The sequence below is a fragment of the Scaptodrosophila lebanonensis genome, unplaced genomic scaffold, assembly GCF_003285725.1.
Source record: "Scaptodrosophila lebanonensis strain 11010-0011.00,11010-0021.00 unplaced genomic scaffold, SlebRS2 tig00000001-arrow-pilon, whole genome shotgun sequence".
Classification (NCBI taxonomy): Eukaryota; Metazoa; Arthropoda; class Insecta; order Diptera; family Drosophilidae; genus Scaptodrosophila; species Scaptodrosophila lebanonensis.
This window is the reverse complement of record NW_022060529.1, coordinates 22,267,819-22,292,420: the sequence shown is the minus strand read 5'-3', so window position 1 is coordinate 22,292,420 and position 24,602 is coordinate 22,267,819. Positions and strand designations below refer to the sequence as shown.

Below are 24,602 nucleotides of genomic sequence, written 5' to 3'. Positions count from 1 at the left end.
AAACATAAGGAATTATCGTAAGAAGGACCGTGTAGATATAGAAGTAGAAAAGAATCTGAAACGGTTCGTAATTAAGTGACTCGTATCGCTCCTTTTTCTTTTCAGTGCATATTCATTTGTGTTGGAATAGTTTGAAATCGGTATTTATTTTGTTAAAATTGTTATTTGTTTTATCTTGAAAGCCAAGATGTGGATCTAGTTATGTTCAAAGAGCTCTTAGTTTTAAATCGATCGTTTAAAATTTATAACACAAACTTTTTAATTGAAAATAAAAGAAGAAATCCCAATAATACAGACCCCAAGAAAATTAAAAAAAAAAAACGAGTATGGAGTTTTGTGTGATTCTTTTCGTTTTGCTTATTACAATAACAGATAACTTGACTGAAAATGTCAGCCTTACCGTTTGGGTTGTGAGTTTATTGGAAGTAGTTTTAGTGTATATTATATTTTATGTACATTATCATCAACCTTGTTGTTATTGTAAAACATATATTAGATATAGATCAGACACAATATATTCGTAATTACCATAAAAGACAACTTGACTGAAAATGTTAGCTTTCTAGCTATTATCGTTTGGGGCTGTGAGTTGATTGTACTTACATAGTTTTTCACGCGAAAATCTCAATATTTCAAGCTGCGAAATTGGAAATGAGGATTGGGAGAGTTTTACATACAATTTATTACAGTGCCCTACACAATGTAGATACCTGGATATCAACCTTGTTGTTATTGTAAAACATATATTAGATATAGATCAGACACAATATATTTGTAACAAGAGTATTGCGTGCATTCTAACATTATAGCCATACGTGTTCGGAGCATTCTATAAATATGCATGCCAGTTGAGATTTCGAGTGACTAGTGCATCGAAAGTTGCACGCGACTATATCAATATTCGATATGAAGTGCGCTTGGGTATTGCTGTTTGTCTTGGTGGAGTTGCTGCACCAAATGGCGGTATTGCTATAATTTTCGCATCGCCTTTACAATGCGAACTCATTTTCTTTTTGCGTTTTCAGTGCGAGCAATCCTATGTGGTGAGCAATGAAAAACTGGAGCCTTTCGATGGCGAATCGGACACACTTGTGCGCTTCGACAGCTTGAAGACGATAGGACGCGAACGTGCGCTAAATGGTTCATTTACTTTTCTGGGCGATATGAGCAATGACGACTTCAAAGTTTCGGTTGAGCTATACTCCAGCCCCAATGGCGATGGCGATTTCAAACGCATGGTCATGGATGTGCCGCAAACTAGCATATGCGAGTGTTTCAAGAAGTTCTATGTACAATTTGTGCAGCCCTCGTTAAAACAGGGCGAAACAACCAATTTCCCCATTGTGGATGAGGACACATGTCCCATACCTGAGGGCACTTACTACATCAAAAATGTGCTCTTTAATACCGAGGATTGGCCGCAGCAGGTGCCGCGTGGCATTGTCAAGGCCATAATTACATTCTGGAGTGGTGGAAAAAATGTTGGTGGACTCATAGTGGTGGTGAAGATTGAGGATCGGCAAAGCTAGATCTCCAGCTGCGAACTACGAATTGCATATTGCACATTGTACTAGCAGAGTTAATTGTTAAATAGTTCTAGCACGCATAAAGGTCTTTGAAAGCGCGCGCTATTTTTCCTTTTGGGCGGGGGCGCCCACGCGAAAATCCTGGCAAAGCGAAGAGCACAAGGATTGCGTGTGCCAAGCACTAAACGGGGCAAAACAATGGCCAACAAATGCCGGAAAGTGTCAGAGCGCAGGCGCCGAGCTTTCTCCAAACACCGAAAGCTGCGGGCTGTTTCTAGTGCTGCAAAAGTTTATGGCGACAGGATAATAAAAGCTCGTTTCATCACAAAACTTAGCACAGTCTGCGGCAGGAAGGCCCAGTGCATGCGCCTTATAAGTGAAAAATGTAAGACGTAAAAGGCAAATACTAATTGGCAGAAAACTACATACATACCGTGGAAAGAAAAACTACAGCTATCGGCGACAGTTCTCAAATATTTTAAATATTATCGGCCTAAACCGAGCTAAAAACTGAGTTGTGCTTAAAGAAAATATGTCGGGGCTCCACTGAGCCCAGCCAAGGTGGTAAGTAATTTCAAAGAACTGCCAAAGCAATTGCATTCACATCGCATCGTAACGCGTCGCGACGCGCAACTCAAGGTTGTGCGATGGGTTCTAAGGGGGTGGCACCCAAATGTGTTTTCGATTTTTCATGCCGCCGCTTTCAAAAAAGTTCAACAATAGCAGCCGACACAGAATGGACAAAGAATAAGGAATATGAAGTGCGCGTCGAAACTTTGACAGCTCTGCACCCACGGCTTATTAATGCTCAAGACCGAGTCCCAGCCCGTGCCAGTGCCAGTGTCCGTGTCCGAGTCCATGTCCGTGACTGTGTCCGCACCCAACGCTTTGTCTGTTTACTCAATTAGGTATCAGTTTTCCTCAATGCCGAGCGTCCAGAGGACAACCAATTCAAGAGTTGGTGGCTCCAGTGAATGTCAATGTTAGTGTGATGGTGAGTGTGGCTGTTACTGTAACTGTAAATGGATATATACTATATATGTACCTAGGTACATATGTATATACTTACTTGTACATATGTATGTATGGGAACTATGTGTATAAATGTATTTGTGTGGTTGTGGGTGCGGTGTCACTTGCATTATGCGCCATGTTGTTTGTTTGTCTGTCTGTCTGTCTGTCTGTCCGTTTGTGCGATTTGTGTAACTGCGTCGGATTCATTTCCATTTGATATGCGCACTCTTGGCGTATGCTGATCATCCTAACGCTGCTGCTGCTGCTGATGATGATGATGCCACCACACAAACATTTCATCATCATGAGGCGTCTGTCTCTGACCCCGTGCCTGGATATCGATGTGAATGTGAATGTGGGTGGGAATGAATGAAGATACATATCTATGTTAATATATTTACATATGTACATACATATATATATATATATATATATATATATATATATATATGTAAGATTTATTAGGTTTATAAATCGTTTAATAAAGTATATCGAGTATTTGACAAACAATAAGAATAGTATTATATAATAACATAAGACTTAAAAATATGTTTAGACGCCGACTTTTGCAACTTCTGACCAACTTTAGTGACTGCTGTACAACTTTACTACTGACGACTGAATGCCACGACTGCTGCTTACGACTGTTGAAAAACGACTATCCCACGACTTCTTCTTAATTACACCTTCGCCTGATCGGGGGTGCCAACTGATGATAATGGCACAAGGATGCCACTTTACACTCGGCCATCCTGCTCATCATCTGTCTCAGATGATTCTCCAGCTTCATCGTCTTCGTCTTGACCCATGTAACGCCACAGTTTCATAGAATCAGTACAAGTTGAAGTCTGATTCGGACCCTGGAACTCTGCAACTTTCTTCACGTCGAACCTTCCATTACGTTTTATTTTGGTAACCTCGTATGGCCCGATATATTTCGGAGCCAGCTTTTTACCATTTACAAACTGTGTTACTTTAATGGCTACTAAGTCTGCTAATTGGTAACCACTATGCTTACGTCGCTTTTTGTCAAAATTCTTCTTGTAGCAACTTTGAGCTTTTTCAATCTGTACTCTGGCATCAGCTCTGATTTGGTTGCGTTCATCCTGCAAGCCTTCCAGTAGCTCGTCCTGAAGAATTTTCACCACTTCCAGATCAGATTCATTACGCATTTTGACGCCGAACATAATTTCAAACGGAGTGTACTTCGTAGATGAGTGGACATGTGTATTAATAGATCGTTGCACCTGTGATGTATATTTATACCATTTTGACGGCTCGGCTGCAGACATTTTTGACAAAACAGACAGAATAACTCGGTTGACTCTCTCTATCTGCCCATTTCCTCTTGGGATCCCTGTAGTAGTCTCGATGTGCTCTATTTTGTGTTCCTCACAAAAATCTTTAAACTGCTTCGATATAAATGCTGCTCCTTTGTCGCTGATAATACGCCGTGGATTCCCAAAGATAGCTACCCACGAGCTGATATGTTTAACAACTTCTTGCGCATCGGTAGACTTTGTTGGATACAACCATGTGTATTTTGAAAACCCGTCAACAGCAGCGAATATGTATTTGTACTTCTTTGCAGTCAGGTCCAATGATCCCAAATGATCTACATGGAGTGTACTCAGCGGCTGATCTTCTTTGTCGATACAATGCAAAAAATCATCTTGTTTACCCAGCTTTCTGTTATGTGTTATACACTCAATGCAATTCGCGATAAATTCCACAACTTTTTTCTCTAAGTGTGCTATAAAATAGTCCTGCTGAATGTGATGCATGGTTTTCTTCACACCCATATGACCAAAGTTATGAGCATTCCTGATAACTTCTTTTTCCATGCATTTCGGTACGGCTAGCAAATCAATACCATCTACTTGTTTATAAATCAGCTGATTTCTGACCTTGTAGTTTGCGTATGGTTTCAGTTTTAAAATTTCTGCAACTGCAACTAAGGTTTCATCTTTGCGTTGGGCCTTTAAAAATTGTGCCTGAACTTCTGTGCTTACGATCATGACTGGGAATCGACTGAGGCTGTCGACATGCTTCATCCTTATACCAGCGCGATGTTCTATGGTATACGTAAAATCTTGCAGATACATTAACCACTGCACTACTTCTCTGGGAATTTCTTTTTTCGTTGATGTCATCTTAAACGCTGCGCAATCAGTAACGAGAACAAATTCAATGCCCATTAAATAATGTCGTAGCTTTTTTGTTGCTAAATATGCTGCTTTCACTTCCAAAAAATAGCTATGCAACTTTTCTTCTTGAGGTGTCGTTTTTTTACTCCAGTACAGAATAGGATGCCACTTGCCATCATGCTGCTGGAGAAGAGTAGCACCAAACCCATCTTTTGACGCATCAACATGTAACTGTGTTGCCGCATTCTGCATAAATATCTTCAATACTGGTTCATTCGTCAAAGCATTCTTTAATTGTTCTATCGCCTGTACATGTAACCCTTCAATTTTGAATTCGGCTTCTTTTCTCAACAATTGTGTCAACGGTCTGGCTAGTAATGCATAATCTTTAACGAACTTTCGAAAATACCCCGTTAGTCCAAGAAAGGCCTGTACTCCCCGTATGTTTTTGGGAAGAGGAAAATTCTTCACAGCTTTTACCTTTTCTTGACCTGGCCAAACACGTCCGTTTTCTACTTCATGACCCAGAAAATTTATTTTCTTCTTTAAGAACTGACACTTGGCCCATTTTATATCAAGCCCATACATTTCTGCCTGCTTCAGTACAATTCGCATATTTTCCAAACATTGACCAGCTGAATCTCCGAAAATAACTATGTCGTCAACATACATCTCCATTATGCCTTTGTTAATCAATGTTTGAAATATGTAATTAACGTATCGTACGAACACTGCTGGGGAGTTGCAAAATCCAAAGGGTGCCCTATTAAATTCATACAACCCTTCCTTGGTAACAAACGCTGTATACTTTCGACTTTGCTCCTCTACCTGCACATGAAAAAAGCCATTTCGCAAATCCATAACAGTAAAATATTTCGCATTTTGCATCTTCTCGAGTACTTCTTCGACAACTGGTACTGGGAACCTATCCTTAAGTACGAGGGTATTCAGCTTACGATAGTCCACACATAATCGGTAGGTCCTATCTTTCTTTTTGGCCAACACCACCTTGCTTGCAACGTTTGACGACGACTCTCTGATAATGCCACAGTGAAGCCATTCATCCACCTGTTTTCGTACAAATTCACGTTCTGTTGTAGACAATCGGCTTGGACTTTCGCGAAAAGCGATGCTTGGAACATTCGGTATGATGGTCATTTTTATTGGGCATTCTACTGCATTGTCCACCGGCTTGTAATTGGCGATCATTTGTTTGACTGGTTCGGCATACTGGGATTCAACATTTAAATCGATCTCGCTTGCTGGACTTACCACGTTAAAAACATTCAACTCAGACTGCTCATCATCAGCTTTTGTTTGCGCCTGTACGAACGTGTAACCGTTGGAATTTAGTGTGACAGTAAACTTCTGTAAAAAGTCATAGCCAACAATTATTTCAACTTTTAGACTTGCATCTGGTACAACAAGAAATGTATGATTTGTCACAAAACCATCGACCTCAACTGTTTCTGTAAATTCACCCAACACGACAGTGGCAATATTGCCTAAGCCAAACAGTTTAGTAAAATTCTTTTGCAACTTTTGGTCACCGAAAATGTTTTCATATTTTTGTTTTCGCATAAGTGAAACATCCGCGCCAGTGTCAATCAAACACGATACAACTGCTTTCCCGATTTTTATTTCTTTAACGCGATTTTCCTTTAATACAATGTTAACGCTTTGTTTGCTTGCCACGCACTGCTTCGCTATGTGACCGACACCGTTACACTTAAAACATTTTGTTTCTCGTTTACATTCTGCCCGCTTATGTTCTGTTGAACCGCAATTGTAGCAATGCTGCTGTTGTTGTTGTTTGTCTCCTACTTTATCAACGTTTTCGCGACGTTTGTTATACGAACTGCTCTTTGCCACTAATTCAGTAAGCTCATACCGACTTCGAAGTTCTTTGTACGTGGGCGCACTGTACAACGGAAATTTTAGATCGTCACGCACGTCTAAGCCATCAACTATATAATTTATAACCGACTGATCTTCAACTTGTCCAAGTGATGCTATTTTTCGCATCTGGAGCACATAATCATGAAAATTTTCCGACACACGCTTTTTCCGCTTTTGCAACATTTTATGTACTTCGGCACTGCTCAGCTGTTTATCAAATTCTTCTATTAAGGCTGCACATAACATTTCATAATTTGATACAGTAATAGTTTCCACAAATAATTTGGCCGTGCCAACCATTTTATTTCTTGCATTCACATACTTTTGTTTTTCACTTAATTCGTATGCCTCGGCGTTTTCGTCGAAATTATTTACCCACTGCTTAACTGGTATAGCTATGCCATCGAAATCAGGGACTACTTTTGCAAAGCTTTCCACCGACACACTGTTCTTGTTTGGGTTAGAATCGTTCTTTTCACTCAGCATTTTAATTAAAATTGACAAATCGTGGTTTTGTATACATGTGTGTGTCTCCTCAGAATACATTCTTTTCTCGGTATTTTCAACTGCGCAATTATCATGTAGTTCGACGTTCGCACCTTTTTCTTTTATTCCTGCCGTTGTGCCTTGTTCGCACTTGTATATATTTATCTCTTTTTCGCACGTATGATTTACACTTTGTTCATCATTTACCACTGCTCTGCTTTCCTCTACCATTTCAAACGTTAGATCGAGATCGTCTACACTTTGTGATGTCTTTCCATTTTCCATGCGCGCCACCGGCAACAGATTTTTCTTGCTTGGTGCGCCATTTTTATTTTTTCTGCTTGAGCGTATCATTTTTAAGCACTGCAACTTTTAGATGTATTATTTCAACTGACTGCGTATGAAAATTTATGCGGCTGAGCCCTTATGTAAGAATCATTTTTTATGAATGCTTCACTTAAAAACTTTGAACTGTTCTGAATATTTGTCCGGCTGCTCGACACGGTTGAGCCCCCATGTAAGATTTATTAGGTTTATAAATCGTTTAATAAAGTATATCGAGTATTTGACAAACAATAAGAATAGTATTATATAATAACATAAGACTTAAAAATATGTTTAGACGCCGACTTTTGCAACTTCTGACCAACTTTAGTGACTGCTGTACAACTTTACTACTGACGACTGAATGCCACGACTGCTGCTTACGACTGTTGAAAAACGACTATCCCACGACTTCTTCTTAATTACACCTTCGCCTGATCGGGGGTGCCAACTGATGATAATGGCACAAGGATGCCACTTTACATATATATATATATATATATATATATATATATATATATATATATATATATATATACATATATATATATATAAATGTGCGTGTGTGCGTTTGCTTGGATGGGATGAGCACGAAAAAATGCGCCACATGCCACATGCTACATGCCACTTGTTCGTTCATCGTCATCTAATTCAGCAACAACATTGCCACTGCCAATGCCATTGTCGGTTGTTTGTTTACCAAACGGACGGCATTTCTGACTTCTATTCCAACTAATTGCTGATGCTTGGACAGCAGGGGTCAAGCTTGTCCGCCATATTGATGGCGACGCCATTGCTTCCCTTCCTCGATTGCGCGGCTGGGAAGGACAAGCAATTAAATTCCACTTTGTATAATTGCCCTACACTCGTTCACTACTCTCTCCGTAACGAGTACCACTCTTACCCTCCTTCCTTCTTCACTCACTTAGTTATCGAACGCACTGAAAGGTACGACGCGTCGTCGCTGCCAGAGAGAGTAGGTAGTGGGCGGCATTATGACAACCTTTAATTAGTAGCCCACCTTTGATGCCTTGTCAGTCGTGCATGGCATAATTATGTCTCACATATACACGTATACTCGTACTTTTAGGCGCATGCCTTGAGCTAAAAGCAACTCGAGTACACTCAACATAACAACCATTGCTATACGAATATAATCCATTTCATTTGTCATCATCTTTATGGATTATCAGCAATTTGAGATTTTTATTGGCAAACGTCTTTCAATTTTATTACCCAAGCTTGTGCTTCAAGTACATTTTAAATGCAAGGCTCATGTCTTTGGAAAATGCACCATTTCTACACACACACATATATATATACTATATATCTCCATTTGTGCTATACTAAGTACATTTTATACATATTTATATATATTCACACAAATGTACCTGCCCGCAAGTATCCAAAAACTTATTAGTCATACGGCATTTTATGTAAGCGGATAATGTTGATGAATATTGCAATTCACTTTGGGCATAAAATAACAATTTCAATCAGCCAGAGACAATATGGCGCAAAGGCTTAAAACTTTTTCCAATGTGCTGCATGTTCGAGTATGAAATGTTTCTTTAAGCCTTTTGACGAACCCGAGGGCAGGACTCTGCCACAAAGGGCGCAAGGCTGAATATGCATGTAGGGATATTACATTTGAAGTTTGATAGGATTCAAATGAAATGATGCGGTAAATGATTTTCAATGCAAGGCAGAAGGAGCTGCAAAAGTCAATTTGAGCTCTGAGAACAGTAATCGCTTATTAAATTCTGACCTGCAATTAATATTGTTGAAGAAAAAAATATCTGCTAAAACATATTATACTATAGCTCGGCTTTAAAATATTGATTCAAATATTAATAATCCATAAATTTAAAAACTATATTTCAACCTTCACATGCGTTCCATATGTTCGACACAAGCTGATTTCATAAATTTGTACTTCAAATAATCCTATTTTTAGAAAAACCGTATTAAAAAACTTGAAATATGTAGGATTAAGTGATTTTATGTAACTTGAAAAATTTTGCCTTATAACTGAAGCTATCTGACTGGCATACCTGAGCTTATTAAAATGGGCTACGTTTTCTAATTTCTAATTATTAGTTACAATATTCATGAGTGGTGACAAAAAATATTTAAAAATGTTTGTTGTAAAGGTACCGTCTATCTGTTCAAGAAATTGCAAAAGTATTTAGATCATTATGGTGCATACAAGTATTTTAAAACACAATACAAGTAAAGCCATTTCCATTTAAAGACATATCTGTTTTTGGCCACTATTCTTGAAATAAAATGATCAGACCTTGGTTTTTCATCGTAAAGCAGATTTTTAGTTCTATATTTATCAAGTAAATAAGTCTTTTTTGTATAATGATTCGAATGGAAACTTTATTAATCATTGTGGTACCGCCAAGTTTTCTTTCTTTGAATTAATCTTAGGTTCGTGGTCGATATAAACAAAGTTAGTTAGTTTTCTATTTGTTTATTTTCATCGAATTAAATAAAATTGATTCTTTCTGTATTGTAGAAATATACACAATTAACAATTTTTCAACTAAAGGCCCAAGACCATTTGCTTGTACATCAAGCTACAAGTTAAGTTAATAAATACAAATGTGTATTATAAAATAAATGTGGTTTGCTAAGCCTAATTCTGTCCTTGCACATATAAACACCAGAAAGAAATGCTAGAGTCGAGTGGGCTCAACTCGTGAATACCCTGTATTAAATTAATTCAATTAACTAAAAAATATTCAATACCACAACAACAGTCGCGGGCAGAGATTACATAAATGGCTATAAATTTCTTCATTATTGGCCTAACATGATGAAACTTGACATGCGTACTCATGATCACGATCATGATCAAATTCCAATTCATGATCCTATTCCAAGAAAATGGAAAACGACTTAATGTGGGAGAGTGGGGGAAAAAGGAAAATAAGCTCGAACTCGTACATTGTTCGGTATAGGAAAATCCAATTTGGCTAGCTCTTATACTTTCCGAGATTCTTGCGTTAATACGGACGAACGGACAAACGGACAGACGGACGGACAGACGAACATGGCTTGACTTGTCCTGTATTGTTGATCAGGAATATATATATACTTTGTGGGGTCTGCAATGCCTTCCTCTGTGTGTTACATACTTCTGCACTAAACTAGCATACCCTTTTACGCTTTGGGTATAGGGTACAAAAATCGCAAAAATTGTTGCCAGCCAGATCAACATTTCTTTAATGCTATGTTTAAATTATTTCAAACTAAGATATCAGTAAACGATTTGAGCGCTTCACTTACTATTATTGTTGGTTTTTTCCAATTCGAAGGATGGCCTTAAGCAATGCGGTTTGTTTTCAGTAAACTCTCAACACACTAGGAGTTCCTGATTTGCTGATGACAATTATTGTGTTTTTATATTTATTTGTTGTTAAAAACCCTCTGTGGCATTTGCACAAACGCACAGCATGAGGGTGGGGTGTAGGGCCTGTCCTGGAAGGGAGGGGGGGGGGGGCGGGGGATGGGGGCTAGGACCAATGCATTACATATGAAATGTCAGTGCACGCCATGAAATCCCATTGTTTTTGACATGGCCCTGGGCTGTTGTACAAAAATATAAAACAGCAGGCATTCGCTTCTCAAATAAATACGAGTATATGCTAGTATATATTTTATTTAGTAGCGTATTCGTATGTATGTCATAAGTGGGATGTCAGATGCACAAAAAATGGTCTTCTTAGCCCGCAAAACTGGGTCATCAGCGTTATATTTTTAGCAATTGCGAATCCTCTGTTAGCAGCCAGTTTTAATTTTGCGATGAAGCGAATCGGTATTGTGTTTACCTTCGAATTATATTTATATCCATGGCCAAGTGTAAAGTTTTCTAATGACTCAATTGATTTTAACCCAATGCTTCCATAGTTGCTCCCACGCACACACACACACACACATACACACACACACACACACACACACACACACACACACACACACACACACACACACACACACACAAACACATACAAAACAAACACACAGGAAACACATAAAAACAATTTGCTGGATGGCCGTAAATCTGCGAGTCCTTTTAATCCCAATGCTATAATAAATTTCGCTAGCTGTCTGCTGTTGTGAAATTAATGACAATGTGAAATTGTTTTACACTTGTCGTTGCCATCACTGTTGTTGGTGCTCTTATTTTTGTCATTTATGTTTCAGCCTCAAAGCGCATTGGAAAAGTTTCAGGCATTTTAGTTTAAATTTTAAAGCAATTTTTGCACATAAATCATCTTTGGGCCAAGCCCAGACCCAGGCCCAAGCAAGGGAGGGCTACTACTGCTACTGGGATGAGTTGATGGCAGGGGCTGGTGCCTCGCTGGCTTATAGCCTGAACTGCTCGTATGTCGTCCTTTGTCGTGTGACACTTTGACTGATTTCTTTGGGTTTCAGTTCGCGCTCATAAAAAATGTATGCCTGTCGCTCTTGGCGTTTGCATGTGGGCGTATAAGAAATGCACAATGTTTGCCAGATATACTAGTCGCATACGACACACACATCTCCATACATACAATTCGTATATGAGAGCAAGTCTGTAGGACTAACCAACTGTTGCTTGAACGGTGCAATCTCAAGGACAGCCCAATAGAAATTCACGAAATTTGGCTTGTGTGCATGAAAAAACCAACAAATTATTCTCATCGATAGTTCTTGAAAGGCACACAACGATAGAATATAGCAGATGAATGCTAAATATTTATCAGCCCATTTTTAAAAGGCTTTAACTTTGTGTGAATAGCCGAAAATTAATTTGCATACTTTAAACAATATTTTCTACCTCCATCTCCTAGACCTTCAATATCATTTATTTATTTATTTATTTATTTATTTAGAAAATCAACAAATAGTGCTGTCGATACATATACGAAAACTATGATTTATATTATGATATAATATTATAAAATAAAGATATTTAATAACACAACGTTATAATTTCAACTTAAAAGATAAGAAAACCTAAGAAAAAACTATACAATAACGTCTACTAATGCCTCCGACCCTTTGGGGGGAATTTTATTTGCCATTTGGCTAGCTATCCCCTGAATCACAGCCATATGTGGTCAGAGACATTATAGACCTAACAGGCCTAGTTTACAACTGTTTGTTTTACTCTGTACCTGAGAGGCATATTCATATTAGTATATTAGGTTTACACAAAGTGAATAATGCAGAAGAAGTTGTGGCAGAACTCACAAAATATATACATATATGTATTCGTAATCAGCATGACAAGACGAGTCAATTTAGATCCCAGAGTCTAGTATAAGAGCTAGATGCAACAAATTTTGCTCACACATGCGAGTTATAAAGATTCTCCATAACTCCGTATTATTGGAGTTAATTAATCCAAGTAGACTATAACTTCTGGGTAGTGCTTATACGAGTATATATGTATGTCGTATAAACGAAGTTATATTTAAATATATTATCTCCCCAAGTTCTGCCAGCAGACACGCATAGACTCGCATTAATACAATTCCTATTTAAATTTATTAAATTTATTTCTACTTAATTAAACAAAACGAAGAAATATAAAAAGTGAAATAACATCTGTTGTTTTAATACAATTTTGTACCTCTCAGGTACAGGTATAAAAGTATTATGTTTCTCCAAAGTTAAAAAAGTCGTGGAAGACCCCATAAAGTGTATATTTTCTTGATCAGCAAGAGCAGTCGATTCTCCTGAATCCTTTCGTGAATTTCCAAGGATTCCCTGATACGTTTGTACAAGTCCTAAGTGCCCTTTTACTATTATTTGTTCTGCTAAAAAATGACCAGCTTGCGTGCTTCTAGTCAAATAAAATACGGGGTTCAAATAAAGGCAAAGGCAACTGCATACACGTGCCTCGGTCGTCGTCAGTGTCGCTTTTAAACGCGATAAGGCAGCCATAGATCTGCAGTGCCATTTTACGGAATCTGAGAGTGGGTCTGAGCCTGAGACTGGCTCGTGCTGTGCGTGGGAGTATCAATTGGGCAAACAATGCCAAAGGAAATTGTTATTTGCCTTTTGTGTGAGTGTGTGTATGTAAGTGTGCATGTCTGCTTCCTGAACACGCGCCACAAACAGCATAGAGCATAAAGATATACAAATACAAGTGCCTGGGCGTTCACATGCCATTCGTGTATATGATAAACCCCACACATATGCATCTGAGCGCAAACAAATTCTGATTCCACATAGCCATAATTTGCATGCATCCAATCAACAATACATACAACAGGGACAATCAGAAGAGCATAACACATCTATAACTCTATTGTATTTGCATGTTCATATCTGAATATGGATGTGTGTTCAAATTAAGGCCTTTTTCGCATGGTTAACTGAGTTTGTAGAGGCCCCCGGCAAATCTGTTAGCCAAGTCAATACCAATTAGAATTCATTGTCTGTTGATACCAGTTGTTAATAAAGATTAAATATATATATACGAAATATAGTATTCATAGCATTACCTTTCTGAATTTTTGTGTTCGAGTAAGGGTAAAAAGCCACAATTACTTCTGCCGATTTACAATATCATTATAAAGACTAAACAAAGACATCTATGTCAGTCAAACGATAGGCACTTCAGAGTAAAGTGAAACAATCCTGTCTCAAACATACATATATTTAACTAATGGTGACTCAATTTGGCACACGTGCACACACATACACACGCTCGTATCCAAGAAGTGCACTGTAAAAATAAAACTTGTATTTAAATGAATATTTAAATGAATATATAAATATAATTGAAATATCTGATTTATTATTTATTCAAAATAAAATTTAAAATACATTTAAAAATGGACCTTGAATAGTTTGCACAAATAAAAGTCTAGGTGTTAGTGAGAGACTGCCTTTAAATTCCAAAAAGATGTAAGGGTTCTTCCACTTCATTGAACAAAGGTATAAGTATTTTGTACAAACTGCTCTGCAGATTTTTGAATAGGTTCATAAAATTATTAATACGCAGATTCCGTTTGCCAGGCTCGAGATCAGGAATACATTGAATTGCTGGTTTGTCGTTTTCTTTATAAGAATTTAAAAACGTAATTTCTTAACATACAAGCATTAAATAAGCTTGTCATTTTTTAACATCAGAGTCAATCAGTTATTTTAATTTTTAAAAACTGTCAATGAACATTTTGAGAATTCACTGAAATGTGCAGGGAGACGGTTGCTATTGTAATCGTTTTTTTCCAAACATGAACTTAAAATTGTAGTATTTTTCTCGGTGTTTTAGCGTCAAGCACTCGTGAAAAAGGCATATCCCGATTTACTAGCAACCGCAAGTGTAATGAGGTTTTTGGGGCCCACAAAACGTTGACACGAAGGCAATAAGCATAATAACAACACAGCCTCAGCGCACACAGGTAGCAAAGCGTAAAGCATGTCAACATAGGCGTAAAGTGTTTTGTGGGCTCTGTCGAGGCGTAAGGCAAACCAATCTGCATAACAATGAGATGGGCGGACAGGCTAAGAACATGCCTAAATTCGTTACAACTTTTGCGCGCTGAAAACTATAAACAGTATGGCCATAAGTGTTGTTACTCGTGTAGATGTTGCTGTTGCTATTATTATCGTATGAGTGATTCGGCCATTATGCATTTACATTTACACGCTTAATCACTTGACGTTCATACTATACAAGTAAAAGTTATGCAAAGCGCGAAACGCCACATCGACAATGAAGCCAAATGCTTCAAACTAATAATCGCATACGCTGTTACGTACTCGTCGCTATTGTGCATAATACATGGCGTATGAGTGATGAGCCATGATGCGACGCACGTGCCACTTCGCCTTCAACATAATAGCCAACGTGAGGCACACGTGTGTGTGTGTGTGGGTGGGTGTGTGTGTGGGTGGATCAGTACCTTACCGACAGGCGAATGAAAAGTAACCGCAAATTTGTGCTTGTTGGCTGTCAATTTGTTTATTTGTACGTATATATGTGTTCGTATATGCCCATTGCTGGCATCAATCATTTCATTTGTAGCGACAGCCCGCAAAAGTATGCACCAGAATTGGGAACGGCAGAAAAATTACGCATACGCCACAATTAAAATACATTAAGCATACATGAACACACACCTTTGTATACATGTGCAGTGGCAATAATTGCTTTTGTATTTATTTGCAGGTGGCAGGCAGAGGAGTTGTGTCACGACGATTTATCAGGTAAATTGTGAAATTTTAATTACATTTCATTCAAACACATAAATACACGAACGCGCATATGTGTGTATGTACATATGTGTGCGGTGGTCGTGCTATGAAATTTACCATTTGGATGTGAAAACTAAATTCGATTGAGGAAATTTTCAAATTATTTTAGCATTTCGATGCAAGTCAACTTATACGAATTGGATTTAGTTTTAAAATAAAATAAAACGTTAGCGCAAAATTTTTCGGTCTGCCTAATCAAAAATCCATATTTACGTAAATTAATAAATGACAAACGAATTGACACGAACTGACAATTATACAATACTAATGGTTTAAAGACTTTAACAGAGTTATCTAGCCATGGAAATTCCTAAAATAATAAAAACTCAACCAATAGATGCACAAATTTAACTGTTGTGATAAGACATCGATTAATTGACGAAGGAAAAGATCAAAGACAAGTGGTTTTTTATATTCGTAGGAGAATGAAATCGAAATACTAATCATGTCATAAACGATTTATTCATAATAAACATATGACAATAATATTCAATTTACTTAAAGCCATATAAGACCACAATAAAATTAATTGTGTTCTATACTATTGTGACAGACCATTATTGAAATTTGTTTTGTTTTGCTTAATAATTTATCAATAATTATTGACTTGCAATTTATCTGTAACATTTGCGAGCGTCCACTGCATACATGTGTCTGTATATATTTATGTATGTGGTGCATATTTAGACAAAAATACAAACACACAAATCACAACTTTGCATGCTAGAGTAAATTTAAAAGTAACTAAACACTTAGTAACAACATTCTCAATATAATTTCGTGCAACTACAATAAGAATATGGCGATGCATACTCTAAGAACGGATATTTTTCGAAAAGCAATTCAAATATTAATAGACACACGAATATACACACAAAACAAAGCACCCAAAAATAATACACCATAATTTAGTCGGTAATTTTTTTGCTCGGTAATATATACAAGTATAAAAAGTATCCATCTATCACAAACTGTAAATGTAATGTGTCTTTCTACCTTTGCTCTCTGCCTACGGTTCTCTCTCTATCTTTCTCTCTCTTCAATTCTATCTTTTGTCACACTGTCTAACTTAACAGCGCACTAAGTAAATGTGATATGAGAAGTGCAATGACGCCAGGTGCTCATTAAAATTAACAAGACACCCACAAAAAGAAGGCAAGATAGCGCCACCCACAAGCGCTAATTAAGCCAGCGCGCGCAAGGAACGACACGAAATACAAAACTACAAAACCTCTGTAACTGTAAAATTTTGGATACTGGAATACACGCTGAAAACCAACGAGCGAAGACGGTAGATTAAGCGTGAAAAGGAGCAGTGCCATTGAAATGGCGCCGTTCAAACTCAAATTCCGCATGGGTAGCTCGCGCAGTACATCGCAAGAACATGATCCGGATCCGCAGGTGAATGAGGCCCTACTCGGCGCACAGCATCAGGAACAGCAGCAACAACAGCAGCAGAAGCAACTACAGCAGCAGGCGGGTGTGGCCATGGGAGCCAGCAGCTCAACCATTGATTCCACAGATTGCAACAGTCTCGGTTCGATGGGCAACAATGCGAGCGAACGGAAGCTGCTCCTACCAAACAAAACAGCAATGAATAGCAACAGTTTGCGTTTGGGTAAGAATAGGCCGTAGAATTTTGAATTTACCATAAACATACGCACACAGACACGAGCACTCACGCACACACACACACACACACACACACACACACAATGTGACAAGGCACACGTAGACATGGCGGTTGATTAATGTGTGGCCTCTGCTGCATACTTTTAGGCATGCACGTGAAGTTGCAGGCGCAGCACAGCTCGCGTTGCTCTTGTCTCTTCTGCATGTGGATGTGCGTATGAGAGTGTGGTATTTAGCTAATTAATCCGTGCTTCAATTTAGTTTACTTTAATGCATGACTGCACAATTAGAAGCTCATTAGTTCCAATTGCAGCTCTATTGGCAATTAGACAAATGTTGCTTGCTCGTTTGTCTCTCGTCTATCTGTGATATTATATTTTCCTATTCTTCTTTCACAATTATTATTACCGTACATAACTTCGATATTGGCTGCGTTGTCAGCCCTCTTTTTATAAACACCATAATGCATAATGCACATTGTGCGGATTGCTCAAATATTTACTCACTTACGATGATGTATTTCATAGCTCGGAGCGTGCATGCCTGATTTCCTATCACAAAGAGAAATACATCAACAAAAATATACTCATCACCAAAAACTTAAATAAACTTAGTGCTAATCCTAATGACAACACAAATAGCATTCCCACAGATTGACTGCTGCATTCAAATAAACCTTAAATCTTGCAGGATACATAAACCAGGGACGCACGCCGTGCATCAACGAATCGCCAACAGATACCGACACGTTGCCCACAACACCGCCCCCATCCTACGAACATGTCCTAGAGGAGGTATGTAACAATATCTAAAAGTAGGAATGGGCCAGCAACTTGATGGTAACAGAAAATCTTAAAGTGAAACTGCGATTATGTACGAATATATTTTTGAATGTGATCACATTTATATTCCAAGACAAACAAAGAAAAAGATAAATGCTCTACCATAAAATACTCTACCATTATACCGAAAGAGAATTCACTGCTGATCAGCACCCTTAACAAAATTAGAATGAAACAAGAGCTCCAATTGAGCAACAAATAAAACAAATTCCTGCAGCTCGAAGTATAGTACTGCAGTGATATTGTTCGGCTAATAATTTCTTTTAATATGATCTGACTTTTATTAAATTTAAAAATAGATAGACAATTAGGTACAAAATATGCTTACTTAGTTTTATTTACGAAATTCAAAGAAGAGACGGGGTGAAATGCAAAAAATAAAATAGATAAATCGCAATCTCGAAACTGGGAAAGCCTTCATACCAAGTTTGTTTAATGTCCAGGTGCTAATCCAGACAGACAGAGAGACAGACATATCTAGATCGATTTGTCTCATCATGCTGATAAAGAATGTACATAATTGTAGATAATTTACCCTTCGGGTAGAGGGTATAAAAGGAGAAGGATGAAGTATTAAATAAAAATTGGATTGTCCCACAGTTTCTTGCAATGCTTACTTACACGAGTTTGTTGGCCCAGGTAATACAAAATATACAGCAGTATTTGTTGATTTGGTTAGGTTTTAGAGAAATTTATTAAAAATCAAACATTAAAGTTCGATATTCTTTTCTCAGATGCTTTGTATAATTAGGGAAAAAAGGAAACCAACTCAATGACCTATTTAAATAAACCTATTCATATTTTATGAAATTAAAATTGTATCTTTTGTATACTCAACAAAAGTATTGTAAAAAGTATTTAAAAAAAAAAAATGTTTTGAGCAGTAGTATTGTATTTTATTTGTTTGCGAGTATTGGTTTTAAGACTGTCGTTCCGTCAACTGAGATAGAAAAATGAAATAAATTGCAGGAATACGCTAATCAATTAAGCTGTGTACCATAATAACACACTTAACTAATACATGGTCGCTTTATTTTGTTTTTTTTTTTTTTTTGTCATCTTTGGCTTATACACATACGTGCAATAAATTAAATACATTTGCTTTCGGACACATATTCACGCATATATTAAGTAGAAACGTCGGCGGCAACTTATCTGATTGAATCTCTATTTTCGCAGAATACGCGCCTCTCGCAACACCAACGGCAATTGTCCTCGGATAGTGCCACTCCCAACCAGAATAGTCGCCGCAGTTCCGCAAACAGTTCGCGGCATAGCGTCAATTTAAGTGTCGCCCTGGAGCAGCTCGCCTTAAATGCCGGCGCGGGCAACAACGCTGCCTCGAACATTTGCAACGATCCGGACTGTCAACAGAACTACAACAGCTGCACCGCCGCCCCTGGTGCCGCAGGCGGTAATCAGCACAACAACAATAACGGCGAGGGGCAGATCATCGAAGGTGTTACCGAAGTGGAGGTTCCTAGCGATAACGAATACGACATCGATTGCAACGAACGAGTCACGGTCAGTGTAAACGAGTTCCTGTTGGAAACTGAAATGGCGGCATCTTCCAGAGAGGAGGACAAGCTCTATGACGACTGTAGGAATGAGCAGTGCACAGATGCGGAGTGTGCTCAGTGCAGTGAGGATGCTGGGGAGGGTGGGGAGGCGAGCACCAGCAGCGGTGTGCGTCCCAGCTTCTATGATCCGTTGCTAAATCGGGACAGCTATGACAACTACAACGAGGGTACGAACGGTCGATATATTGAACCCTAAAAGTAAAGTTTTAAAATGTATATTGTCCTATTCAGCAGGAAACTTAGGTGGCGGATCGCCAAACAATGGCCAGGCCTGCAACGAACCATGTTGCACGTCTGCATCCTCTTCGTCACGGTCACGCCGACGTCAGCAGCAGAATTGTCACAGCAGCCTGCTCTCCCCGGAGCTAATGAGCAACAAAACCTCGAAAGAGATCTACAAGGATCTGGCCAAGCAATGGGGCATTACATGCAAAATGTCTGAAAGCTGTCGCTGCATGGACTGCCAAAGCCACTACTTCGATTGTGACTTCGATGATGTAAGTACGAACTGCAGGAACTATAATTCTAGCAATATTATTTTGACATCAAATACAGACGGACATATACTACTTGTATGTACGTACATATATACTATATAAGTGTATAGTATGTCTCTATACAAACAAGTTGAAGATAAAAACGATTAACGTACTTATGATTTTTATAGCCTGTTCCTATTCGAAAATTCATAATCAAAAAATATAATTAGTTGACACCTGTGTTTTCCTGCAACCTGGTTCAAATGGATGTTACGATAGACCATGCATTTTTTAAGAAGCTGACAATCTCCTTTTCCATTTTTGTAGTCTAGTCGAGGTAGTTGTTTGGAGGGTTTTGAAGTTGGCGCCTAACGGAGACAAGCAAATGAGACTTATAGACTGGCAGCACGTGAGGAGTTGAACTGAAGACTGTGTTAGAAGATAAAACATGCAAATATACAAGTATAATATAAAAAAGTACATATAACTTAATTAAAGATTCTTTAAATTTGCCTTAGCACTCGATGTTGTGCTCTTTCATAATCTTTCTGTGTGTCCACATGTGTCGCATCACAAATTCAAATCAGTGCTCTAATTACTAATTACTAAGTGACTGTGTAGTTTAATAAATGTTTAGTTAAGACTAAACTTATTAAATAAATATATTTATTTATTCTTATTGGGTTGGCTTTGGCATTTACAGAATGAACATCAGAAAACGGATGGTGGACTGGGAGCTGGCACGCCCATGTTTATAAGCGAGGTTATGCACGGATCCGCCTGCAACATATTATAAAGGATAGCAGTTGTATGTATGTATAGTATGATATGTAATAGCCTGTTGGAGAAAAAAGTTTGCTGAACAAAAATATAATGTCTGTATGTAGTTGCAAACTCATTTACTACTATATTTATGTATTCAAGAAAAGCCAAATGCGACAAGAACAAAAAAGTTATAGACGAAATCGAGATAGGAGCATACATATAGTATTTGTGTATGTGTTATATCTAAATATATTAGTTACCTACAAAATTGAGATGTAATTAGCACTGAATTCATATTTGAGATAACATGCACTGCGTAGTCTTTAGCAAAGAAGTCAACAATTAATGAGATGAAAAATATGTATTTAGAAATAAATTTGTGCAGCCATAAAAGGCTTTAAAAAAATACACACAAATCCAAAACGAAACCAACACTTGTTATATTTTTGGTGTTCTAAATAGGCTTAATATGTGCATTATAAACGAAAAAATATCGCATATGAATTGGTATGTATATTTTTGAAGAGTTAATTCTGATAGTCTTGAAGTACATATTTTGAAAAGTAAAAACACTCTTTGCTATTAGAATTTTAAATTGGCACAAGTAATATTCGAATTGTTCTTGGCTATGACGAATTACAACGTCATCTTTCAGACACACTAAGTGAAAATTGTGTAAATTGTAATCTGTAGTGCACAGATTTAAGAGATAATATTAATATTGATAGCCCACCTTTTCGCAAAACAAAACATTTACAACAATCCTTGAATATATAGTTTTGTCATGTGCATGTACAGCCAAAGGAAATTATCTACACTTCAGTAAACAAATGTCTATTTGCTAATAGAATGAGTCAAATTATAAATCTATACAAATACTTATGTACGAGTATAACATGCTACTGCACGTACTCTTGGTAAAATGTCTCTTAAACAATGCTATACTAAATCCTTAACTTTATACATATACAAGTATATAATCTAACTGTATATTGGATTTAATTTGAAAATGTGAGCTTATACCACAAAATTCATTTGAAGAAGTCACTGGTAACTAGCAGCATCAATTTGTTGCTAAAAGTTAAGCATTTAAGTGTTTACTAGCTGGCAGATGGGACAATGTACATTAGTATTGAACAAGCTGAGAGGCATTCCTGTGCCCTAGGATAACGTAGTTATAGTTTAGAATCGACATTAACATTAATACCAACTTGTACGAGTACTACATAGAACATATTTATTGTAGAACGATTTAGTTTAAGCAATTCGATGTAAAGGACAGTTGAACAGCACTTTTGTGCGCAAGGAATCTGAGCTGCAAGGAGCAATCGATGCAAAAACTGAAAGTCTAGCACTCCAAAGGCGAAACGAAGTTAACTTTTATTATAAATGAAATTTTTTTATTTTATAACTGAAATTGTATTTGTTGTACCAAGCGCAGGTTGCTCTTAGCCCAACGCGTGTAAACTTAGTCTGATATATTTTTTGCCTAGTATGGAGAATTCGGAGAATTGTTTTCATGCTTCTCAATCCTTTATTTGCTATACCTTTTAGATTAACTTACAAAGGAGTTTCAAATGCATGAACCCCTTTAGATGTTAAGCATATGTATGTACGAGTATTCTTATTGGAACATACCCTATACATAGTACTAGAAGCGGCAACTTAAATGCTCTTAATATTAAACAATGTTTAGTATTATAAAACAAGCGGGTTTCATTCGTAAACGAAGCAAATAAACTCACACATAACCACAAAAAAGTGTACTCAACTATATGGCTTATTGTCTACAAATGAAAATTCGGAATAATGATAATAATGTCATTGTCCTGCTTATACTAATTATGTAACGTAAAATGCAAAACGACTAAGTCTGTTAGCCGTTAGATTTTATTAGTGCATATGATGTGTAGTATGTATGCTTATGTATGATTAAGTGACTAATCTAAAATACATGAAAAATCTCTCAAAGGTAACTGAAGCATATACTAGTACACTAGTACATACGAGTATGTACGTTTGTATTGAACAATAGCTCCCATACAAGTATTTGGGGTTTGTGTAATCGAACAATAAGTCGGTTTGACTTATATAAACTACATACATACATACATATGTACATATATGCGATAATATCGTTTGTGGCATTAACAATCAGTTTTAATCGCCAACTCACTCAGACTTTTAAGATTGAATGATGTGACAGGCGATACGCATCCAAAATAATCAGGAAAGTTCCGATTTTTTACTTCCCGAATTCACTTTAAATACCCACTACTTGATCGGAATGAGTTACATAACCAGAAAGTATACCAATTCTATAACATCCCCGGAATTCTTTAATGAAAAAGTTGCAGCCAGAGCCTACCGGAATATTCATTTATTAATAAAAAACAATAAGCAAACACAATAGTACTCAGAAAAAATATATAAATTTATATACAGTGCGTTATATTTAGCTTGCAGTTTTATTCTCGTCGCCATGATCCTGAAATGGGAGGAAAAAGTAAATATATCTTATGCGCTTTCTACCTACTAATGGGAAGATTTGGCCGGTATTTTCGCATAAATTCGGATACGAGGCACTGGGAAGCGATTTCCATTCGTCGCATTGACTTGCTGCTGTTCCCGCTTTGTACATGTAAGAATAAGCTATGTTCGTATAATCATAGTGACAGGTGAAAAAGTGGCAATAGCTTGAGACAATATGTAGGGTTTGTTAACATTGTTACAGTGGCTTAAAACGCTTCCCTTACCCTTCCTCATTTTTGTTTTTGCTACATCTCGTGGCCGTGGCAATGCCACAGCCGACTCGAGATAGCCGATCATTTCCTATGCAGGAAAAATGTGCCACGCTATAATCGCTAGAGTGAAAAGGAATTTGTTTACCATACCATTTACCATATGCACAATTATCTGATTCACCTTAATGGGTCGAAGAAGTCGACAATCCTGTCAGGATCCTCCACAGCTAGAAATTCATCGAACATGACCCGCAACGTCAAATTCAGTATATCCTCAATTTTCCTCGGCTCGGAACTCACACCAACCAAGCCCAGTGACTCGCCAGTCATGGGAAAACGTGAGACGCTGCGGCATTCGGAATGCTTGAATGAGACGGTGGAGGCGTGCATTCGGGCCGTATACGCCAATTCTTCATCCCAGATCAGAGCCCGCATTCGAGCGGCACTTTTGAAGCTCTTGTTCGAATTGGTCAACAGTTCACCGGAGGCCAACTCATCACGAAAACGATTAAAATAGTCGAGAATGGTTCGTCTCAATCGCATTGTTTCAGGTAAGGTGGTCACGTATCGTGCCGTGTTGAAGAGCGGCTTCTGAGGAGAAATGTTCCGGAAAATGTTTCAACTACTGGATGAGCGAACTTACGAACTCGGTTTCTTTGCGACATATGAAATGCTTCAAGCCAGCCTTGTCGCAGGTATGGCTCTTATTGGAGCAGTAGTTGTAGCCGCTGGTGCATCCCAAGTTCACACTTAGGCCCAGAAGCAGTGTAATCCAATAATCGATCATGCTTTCAGAATTTATTTTACTTACAATTTAGGTAGATTTGTTTTAAGAATTTGACAGCGCACTAATTTGCCACTTCAATACAACTCCCTTTATTTTTGTTTGGATAAAGGTG

General features: G+C 37.7%; 3 protein-coding genes across 5 annotated transcripts; 2 read left to right on the top strand and 1 right to left on the bottom strand.

The window, feature by feature from the left end:
* Window positions 1–878: 878 nt before the first annotated feature.
* LOC115634071 lies at window positions 879–1,624 on the top strand. The gene is made up of 2 exons (XM_030531618.1): window positions 879–963; window positions 1,026–1,624. Exons 1-2 carry the CDS (start codon window positions 907–909, stop codon window positions 1,527–1,529), a joined length of 561 nt encoding a protein of 186 aa, XP_030387478.1. The 5' UTR covers window positions 879–906; the 3' UTR covers window positions 1,530–1,624.
* Window positions 1,625–1,884: 260 nt separating this feature from the next.
* On the top strand, window positions 1,885–21,357 carry LOC115627574. Of its 2 annotated transcripts, none has more exons than XM_030523306.1 (7): window positions 1,885–2,090; window positions 15,576–15,613; window positions 16,738–17,279; window positions 17,984–18,087; window positions 19,315–19,882; window positions 19,950–20,212; window positions 20,898–21,357. In XM_030523306.1, exons 3-7 carry the CDS (start codon window positions 16,988–16,990, stop codon window positions 20,988–20,990), a joined length of 1,320 nt encoding a protein of 439 aa, XP_030379166.1. In that variant the 5' UTR covers window positions 1,885–2,090; window positions 15,576–15,613; window positions 16,738–16,987; the 3' UTR covers window positions 20,991–21,357. The 2 variants fall into 2 exon arrangements, with proteins under 2 accessions (XP_030379166.1, XP_030379159.1); XM_030523299.1 differs by having other exon boundaries at window positions 19,947–20,212.
* A 1,533-nt stretch (window positions 21,358–22,890) lies between these two features.
* On the bottom strand, window positions 22,891–24,506 carry LOC115634000 (venom allergen 5-like). 2 transcript variants are annotated; one of them, XM_030531525.1, is made up of 5 exons: window positions 24,347–24,506; window positions 23,885–24,294; window positions 23,716–23,823; window positions 23,496–23,590; window positions 22,891–23,447 (listed from the first exon to the last, which is right to left on the bottom strand). In XM_030531525.1, the coding sequence occupies exons 1-5, from the start codon at window positions 24,488–24,490 to the stop codon at window positions 23,428–23,430; spliced, it is 777 nt and encodes a 258-aa protein (XP_030387385.1). In that variant the 5' UTR covers window positions 24,491–24,506; the 3' UTR covers window positions 22,891–23,427. The 2 variants fall into 2 exon arrangements, with proteins under 2 accessions (XP_030387385.1, XP_030387384.1); XM_030531524.1 differs by having other exon boundaries at window positions 22,893–23,447; window positions 23,496–23,655.
* Between the last annotated feature and the right edge of the window lie 96 nt (window positions 24,507–24,602).